The 8383-nt window shown below is 51.5% G+C and overlaps 2 protein-coding genes across 2 annotated transcripts in view; one reads left to right on the top strand and one right to left on the bottom strand.

The window, feature by feature from the left end:
• Positions 1-499: 499 nt before the first annotated feature.
• Positions 500-3416, bottom strand: gins1 (GINS complex subunit 1 (Psf1 homolog)). Its single transcript, XM_008303388.1, has 7 exons — positions 3249-3416; positions 2129-2193; positions 1549-1647; positions 1376-1466; positions 986-1102; positions 830-904; positions 500-661 (listed from the first exon to the last, which is right to left on the bottom strand). Exons 1-7 carry the CDS (start codon positions 3321-3323, stop codon positions 593-595), a joined length of 591 nt encoding a protein of 196 aa, XP_008301610.1. The 5' UTR covers positions 3324-3416; the 3' UTR covers positions 500-592.
• A 142-nt stretch (positions 3417-3558) lies between these two features.
• LOC103373494 (abhydrolase domain containing 12, lysophospholipase) overlaps positions 3559-8383 on the top strand; it is a 16669-nt gene continuing 11844 nt past the window's right edge. The window contains exons 1-2 of the mRNA XM_008303391.1: positions 3559-3560; positions 6047-6218. Of these exons, the coding sequence (XP_008301613.1) occupies positions 6049-6218 (170 nt within the window). The 5' untranslated portion in view covers positions 3559-3560; positions 6047-6048. The remainder of the gene's footprint in view (positions 3561-6046; positions 6219-8383) is intronic.

The raw sequence follows: 8383 nt of genomic DNA, 5'->3' as shown, positions 1-8383 counted from the left end.
CCTGGCTGGAGCAGCCAGTACTTCAGTATTATTGTACCTTATGTTGCGGTTTCTCTGTTTTTAATGTTGACATGAGGCTTTATTCTTGTTCAGGGCTCAGCGGCTCTAATGTAATAATCATAATAAAGCTTTCGTGTCTGTCCTGGTCTCATGTTCAGTCTGTTTGGTCCTCAGAGGGAGACCTCCTCCTGCTCCTGTCCTTTTCTACCTGTTCAGGTGCAACAAACCAAAACTCTGGATGTAACACAAAACCACATTAAATGATGTTTTTATCGCTGTGGCTGCTTTCACTTCACATGAAAACTGTTAGCACAGGAAGGCTAGTTAGCGAAAACCAGACAGGTAGCAGTTAGCTCAGACTAATTAACTAAGACTAGTTATGGTTGATGGTTTGCTAAAATCCAACAGGCTAACGGTGGCGCCGTGTTTATGTCAGAGAATGTTTCTGCTTCCTGCTGGTTTTGGTTTTCAGTGACTGTCAAGTTAAATAATGACTCCGTTTATAGGAAAAGGTTTATTTTGACATCAGAACACCGACTGGACTCTGCAGGTGTTTCACATCAGGTGAGGCATCTCCTGGACCACATCATCGTCAGGACACGACGTGCTCCAGGACGCCCTGACGAATCAGCTGCTCGCATTTCCACCGCGGCAGGAAGTGCTGAGAACAGAGAGGACCCAGGTTAGCATGGTGCTGCTAGCCCTGTTAGCCAGCAGCTCTACATACAGGTGTGCTGTCAGAGGGTCACATGATGTGGTCACATGGTCACACTGAGCCGCAGGTCGTCTCAGGTGTGCTCAGGTATGAAACCGTAGAGGAGCGGCTCACCTGGCTGTTCTTCTTCAGCAGGATCACCGTGCCGTCGTCGATCTCAAACTCTCCGTGGTCCTTCAGACACCTCACCTGGAAAACACACAGATGACATCAGCGCTGTGACATCACGCCGCAGCAGCATGTCGCAGGTGAAGCAGCTGCAGGTCTCACCTCGATGTAGAGGCTCTTTGGAGGCTTCATGTCCTGAGTGATGTCCAGACCTTCACCTGCACCCAGAGAGCGCATGAAGCAGGCCAGAGACTTCTTGTACTGGCCGAACCACTGCAGCTGCAACACACACACACACACACACACACACACACACACACACACACACACACACACACACACACACACACACACACACACACACACACAACAGATAGCTTGTCACATCTCAGAGGAAACAGTTGGAATGTTTGGTCGACTTCCTTAATGGTTGGACCACTGCAGGTCAGTGGACACACAACGACACACACACACACCAGACACACACACACACACCAGACACACACACACACACCAGACACACACACACACAGCAGACACACACACACCGACCTCCTCGGCGTTCATGTGGAAGCGGACGTTGGCCGGCAGGACGCTGCCATACTCCCATCTCAGCGCTCTGATCCTCAGCAGCCGGTCGTACCTGCAGACAGGTACACAGCAGTGAAAAGGGGGCGGAGCACTGCAGTGGTCACATGACTGCAGGTGTGTGGGGGCGGAGTTACAGGTAGGCGGTGATGCAGCGCTGGTTCCTCAGCAGGCAGCAGTGGCGCAGTTTGATGGAGGGGATGAGCTCCGAGCGACCGGCGGCCTTCGCTTCATTTCTGAAACACAGCAGACCTCCGATCAGCTGATCACCAATAATCAGCTGATTATTGGTGATCAGCTTCATCAGGGGACCTCAGCGTCTTCTCGTCCGTGCTCTGTGTGAATGCTGGCTGAGCTTCTGACTGAGACCTCTGAGCTCGCTCAGTGAATCACTGCCGGTGCATGAATGTGTGAATGAGAAACGCTGTGAAGCGCTCTGGATGGAAGAACCATCAGAACCATCAGAACATCAGAACCTGTACCATTTAAATCAGGTCCTACATGTGGAAAACAATCAGCTGATCAATCAATAATGATCGTTAGAGCCACAAAATCAGTCCAAATGTTATTGATCTGCTCCATAAATGTTCTGATTGAACTGATCAACCTGGTTATCAATAAGTGATCACAGTCATCAATCAGGCTTCTGAGGGGACAAACAGGATCAGTAGTGTCTGCTGAGGTTCTGCTCAGTGAACTGTGTTTGTCAGAACTCACACGTCGCTCTGGTTCTGTTCATAAAGAGCCTCCATCTCCTGCAGAACCTGCCTCAGTCCGTCCTCCTGCACACAGAACAGAACTGAGTCCATCTCCAGTCTTTACGGGTCAGTGCTGAAACCAAACTCCACCGAGTCGACAAACATGTGACTGGACCAGAACCGTTCAGACCAGATGGTTATATTGAAGGAGTAACTGGGTCAGCACACTGGATGGAAACCAACATTTACCAGTTTGTTAAATGACTCTCCACTGGCGGTTCTACACAGGCCCGGTTCCCCGGTCCAGGAGCCGCTGGTCCCTGAGTGATAAACTGATGACTTTATAACGAAGACATGCACTGGTGCTAAGACCGGCACTGATGTGGATCTGAGCTCTGTAGGGTCTGTCGAGGGACCACCCAGACCTCCACCAGGACCAGGACCAGGACACCATACAGGACCAGTGGTGAGTCCAGCCATCAGCAGTACCGACGGTTCATGGGACGGTTACATACACAGAATATCCATCATCTCTACACCTTCATCCTCACCTGGGGGGGGCGGAGTCTATCCCAGCTGACTCAGGGTGAAGGCAGGTTCACCTGGACAGGTAACCAGTCTATCACAGGGCTACACTTAGAGACAGACAACCAAGCACACTCACATTCACACCTACGGACAATTTACAATCACCAATTAACCTCAGCATGTTTCTGGACTGTGGGAGGAAGCCGGAGAACCCGGAGAGAACCCACGCTGCACGGGGAGAACATGGAGACTCCACGCAGGAAGATCCCGGGTGTCCTCACCGGGACGTGAACCGGAGACCTTCTGGCTGTGAGGCCACGGTGCTGACCACCGAGCCTCTGCTGTTACCGTGTTTGTTGTCATAGTGACCCGCAGGTCCAGCTCTCAGGTGCTGCGTGGAGCCTTTGCTGGGTCGCTGTGGCCCCACGGACACGTCACATACAGTAAATAAAGTGAACACCTGGTTGTGGGTTTTAGGGTTCGGGTCCGTAACATAAACTCTGCTGATGTTTTTAATATTCATTAAATTCAGCTGATCAACTGCAAAACTATAACATGTGAGGGGATTTCTAAACGGACGTCGGCGGCGGTGGACTTCGCCGGTGACTCACGTTAAAGGCGGGCAGCTGTCCGTCGCTCATCCGGTGCAGCTCCCGGATCAGCTCCACGGCCTTCTCACAGAACATCACGACCACCGGGCAGGAACCCGAAAACTCAACCTTTAATCCGAGAAGTGAAAATGTGGGAGAGCTGCTCGCGTTCGCGGCAAAACTCAGTGTTTGGTCAGGTGGTGCGGTGACGTCAGGTTGCGGAAGCCTGTTGGGGACAAACAGCGAATCGCGCCGCGGCGGCCGGAAGCTTCAGACGGAGACTTTCAGCAGCAACATGCGGTGAAAACGTTTTTATTCGCGTCAGACTCAAAGGTAGGAAAGTCCGCTTTCTGTGTGTTCGTGTTTTGGGGCTTTTACAAACAGTTCGCGGCGTTTCTTCAGTTTTAATCCGCTTTGACGTTTCCGGCTCACCGCCAGAGGCCGGAAACAGCCGAACGGTGTCCGAGCGAGAGGCGCTGACGGCGGTTCTGCTCTGAGGCTGCGTCGCTCGTTAGCTCCGTGCTAAGTTAGCATCTATGCTGCGTTCAGGGTCCGCGGGATAAATGAAGCTCAGCAGGAAAACGTGGATTTTCTTCAAGTTTGAGAAGATCAATAAGTTGCTGTGGGACTGTGAACGACTCACCTGTAGCAGGTGCAGGTTCGGGTTTACTGGGTTTAGAGAAAAACGTCATGAAGCTGGTTTTCCTCCAACAAAGAGCTGCAGGTTGTAGAGAAACACATGAAGTCTAGAAAGCAGCAGGAGTTGATCATTAGCACCTTTAGAGTGGACACACCGTCCAGACCTTCCTACAGAGTCAGTGGAGAAACATCAGACCCGAACCCATCGGACAAAGTTCTGACAGCAGAACATCATCCAACAGGGTCCAGCAGCTGGTCTGGTTCCTTCGTGTCTCCTCAGGTTGACTGCAGCTTAAAGATCAGATCATCGTCCTAAAGCAACAGAAATACTGTAAATATTCTAGAGTCTGTGTTTGGAACAGAAAACAAACGTGTGAATGAACCCGATCAGGACCTCATGCTGCTCCGGAGAGGTTCTGATGTGTCGGTATCAGTACTGAGGTAAATACATGTTCTGATAAGCTGACGGATGTTTGGTTCCAGAGACACGACACACGTCCCTCTTTTTATTTTAAAAAAAACCTTCAAAAATAGAAACACAACACCAGTCACCTGAACCACATGGTCCGGGTCTGGTTCTGGAGTCCGGGTCCGGGTCCGGGTCCGGTTCACGAAGCAGGTTCAACAAACGCTGAGTCTGATCCACTCTGAGACAGGAAACTCTGCGTGTCCGGGTCCAGACCAGCGGCTGTGAGTTCGTTTGATCAGCTGGGAGTAGCTTCACCTGGAGTTCAGCGCCTGCAGCACACCTGTAAAGCCAGCACCCATGGAGCCCCGAGTCCACCAGTCACCGTGGCAACGGGGAGGCGGAGGCCTGCGTTGTTCTCCCACTAGAGCTGGATGCACTTTAAAAAGAGGTGCAGACGGAGGAAGGAGAACACTGCTGCTCAGGGTTAATGTGGTCCTGTGATCAGTAACGGCACAGGAGAGCTGCTGGATGGCAGAAAACTGATTCATGTCATTGAGGAGCTGTGAGGAGGAGGAGGAGGAGGAGGAGGAGGAGGAGGTGGAGGATTAGAAGGAGGAGCAGGAGGAGGAGGAGGAGGAGGAGCAGCGCACTGGGCAGCAGCTCAGATGGAACATCTGAACACTGTTCAGGTCTGAGGCTGCAGAACATGATCTAATGACTCTGACAGATCTCCTCATCGTCCACCTGCAGGCCTGTGGAGCTCCTCCTGGAGCTCTGACAGCTTCAGAGGGTCAGAGCCGGTTCAGGGCGAGGCCGCTGCTCTGACCGCCTGCATACAGGTGTGTTCCTCAGGTGCTCTGTGTCTCCCAACTGTACGAAGAAATGCAGCACAACACACAATATAGATAGAGTTATAGATTATAGATAGATTGATGGATAGTCAGTTAGCTGTCTGTCTCTGGTACCTCCTGTTGGGAAAACTCTGAGTTTCCCTCATTTCAGGGGAACAGACTCAGTCTCACAAAACCTGCTTCATGAAACGGACCCCTGGGGTCCAGAACAGTCCTGAACAGGGTCCCCATGAGGAATCCTTACAACAGAAACAGCAGCACAGTAGAAAACAGAGCAGGCGGTTCTGGTGGACTCTGCTCCCCGTTTGGGCCTGTTCTTGTGTGATGGTACTAATTCTTATTGTCGGGATGTTGTTACAGAGTAATCTGAGTATTTAAACGAGTCGGTACGTCTGCCTTTAGAGGATGAAATGTGAAGTATTGCGTCCTTACTGGAGTCACTGTTGTTGTAAATCTGCAGCATGAATCACATCAAAGGTTCGTTAAACTACAGGTAATTAGGTTCATTAAAACTGTCTTGATCCTGAAGCCTGGTCCAGACGCGACTCATCAGCCTCCTGCCGCTGTGCTGAATGTACGAGCTGCCCCTGAACGCACCATGCGGCTCTTGTTTATTCCAACCAACCGGTTTTGTTTTGGAGCTCGTTGCTCCGACGCTCCCCGGAGGCCGTGGACGCAGCACGGTCACACCACGTGGCGCGTTCGGCGGCCTGTGATTGGCTGCGGCCGCTCGGCGTCGATCAGCTGCTCTCTGCGGATCTCGGTGCGGCTCAGCGGGACGCGCTCCGTCCTCAGCGGCTCTCAGCGCTCCGTCACCCGCCAGGCGCACGGCCTCCTGCCGCCCACAGGCCGCCGGTTTCTCCGGTTCCTCCGGTTCCTCCGGTTCTTCCGGTTCTAATCTGTCCGTTTAACGTTTGCAGTGATGCGAAAGCGGAACAACTCGCTGACTGCGGAGCAGGACAGCGGAACCGGCTCTCTGCTGGACAGCGACCCGGACCTGAAGCAGCGTCCCGGCGGCGGAGCGGCGGGGCCCGCAGCGAGCGGCCGGCAGGGCCCGGAGGGCGAGCGGAGCATGGGGAAACCGTTCCGGAGGTAAGAACCGGACCGGGACCGGAGCCACTGTGACGGTTCCAGCGGTCCACAGAAACCTAAAGCTTTAACCAGGTTTACAGAACAATCTGAACGGGTTCTAGTTTAATGTCCACACATAAAAACCAGAAGCAGAACCTGGAGCTCAGACAGGACCAGATGGTCCCCAGATGGGTTAAAGTCTAAGTCTATGAAGTCAGTAAACCCAGTTGGACCGTCAGACTGACCCGGGATGTTTACCTGGTCACTTATGGGTTTGTCTGTTTAAACTGGTTCTGATGGCATCAGGAGAGCTGCAGCTCCGGCACTCCTGCTCCCTCAGCCTGTCCTCATCAGGGCCAGTATGAGGGTCCAGTTCTGACCGACCCGCTGGTCCCACTGGTTCTCTGGTGAACCGGTCCCAGTGGTTCTGGGGTCTGACTGGAGGCTGCAGGTGGGACAGAACACCTTGTGCTTCTTTGAAACATCCTGAACATGTGACGGGTTCGGGTCAGCTGACTCCAGACTTGGCTGACACGCTTTCACTCTGACCTCGTCTGACTCGTCGTCGAGTCGCTGCCTCAGACTTCAGCCGCTCTGCCTCCTGAATGAATAACAGAACGGACAGAAGCTGATCAATAATCAATAATCACATGATCAGCTGATTGCACCTTCAGTTCTGACTCGGTTCCGACCCTCTGACCTGCAGCTGACCTCTGAGCAGCTCCTCCTCTTTAATCCTCCTCAGCGCTCACCTTCAGCTCAGCGGTCATCTGACCTCAGACCAGCTGCTGCAGTGCATTGTGGGTCGGAGCGCTGCAGGTTCCGACACAAACGGTCCAGTTTTCTGTCCGTCCCATGACTTGTTCATGACTGTCTAGTTCTGATCCAACTTTTGTGGTTTAAAGAGAAGAATTCAGATTTTATAAGAACGGATTCCTCCAAACTGGAATCTGTTGTTGGAGCTTCTGGAATTATTGACACCGTTTAGAGTGACCCTAACGTTCCTGCAACATTCCTGCAACGTTTCTGTAGAGAAACATTCGAACGTTTTCCATGTTTATAAAAGTCAGAGAGAAGCTGGAGAAGGTTCACAAGCTTCAGAGTCACAGAGGTCCTGTTTCACTTCACATGTATGATATATGATATATAATAATAATAATAATAATAATATCTACATGAATGAGGTCCTGTTTCACTTCATATATAATATATATAATAATAATAATCCTTCTGCTACTCCATGGGAATGTGTTTCTATATTATTATATAATCCTACTACTGTGTGTGTGTGTGTGTGTGTGTGTGTGTGTGTGTGTGTGTGTGACTGTGAGCTAAACTCAGAACCTCTGGAACCACTCAGTTGATTCTGCAGTACTTTTTAAAAATAGATTTAAATTCTAAAAGAATCAAACTAAACTGGACGTAGTGTGCGGCCCAGTAGAACCCAGACTGGACCAGGACGGCTCAGCCCGCTGACGGCTGAAGCTCTGGAGCAGCAGAAGCTTCTCGACCTCCTTTGAGCTCTAAATATAAACCGGAGCGTCGGACAGAACCGGAGCAGCTTTAATCTGCTTCCCTCTGAGCCGGTCCGATTCAAACAGGAAGTGAAAGAAGACGTCTGGAGCTGTTGGTCTGACTCAGCACCTCAGAGCTGAAAGAACTGGAACGATCCGGTCAGAGCCTTTATCTGAGTTCATCTACGAGAACCTACACGGAACCAGAACCTAGAGCCGTGTTCAGTCAGTCGGACTCAGAACCATGGAAACAGGACATGAAAGGTTTGGTTCAGCTGAGAGCTCGGAGCAGAACCATGTTGTGTTCTGTCCTGAGTCTGGTTCGTTTCTGTTCGAGGAGCTCAGCTGCTCCATTTGAAGCTTTCAGTGGAACAGAACCGAGTTTAGAACAAACACCTGAGAGAGAAACCCGACAGGACTTATCAGGCAAACCCGTTTACATGAAAACAACCTCTTTAGAACATCGACTGAGCATAAACTGGAAACATGATTCAGTTGGTTCTCGTCGTCAGGTTCTGGTTCTGTGAATAATTCAGAGCTGCAAGATCCCTGATATATGATATATGTGACCCCTGACCCAGAACCCGGTCCGGCTGATCAATGAGCCGATCGGCTTTCACTCCCAGGATCAGATGTCAGCACCGACCCACAGCGCCGACCCGCAGCCCAGAC

This window comes from Stegastes partitus, unplaced genomic scaffold, assembly GCF_000690725.1.
Source record: "Stegastes partitus isolate 25-593 unplaced genomic scaffold, Stegastes_partitus-1.0.2 Scaffold1996, whole genome shotgun sequence".
NCBI lineage: Eukaryota > Metazoa > Chordata > Actinopteri > Pomacentridae > Stegastes > Stegastes partitus.
The sequence above is the reverse complement of the archived record's forward strand: the minus strand, read 5'-3'. Positions and strand labels throughout refer to the sequence as shown.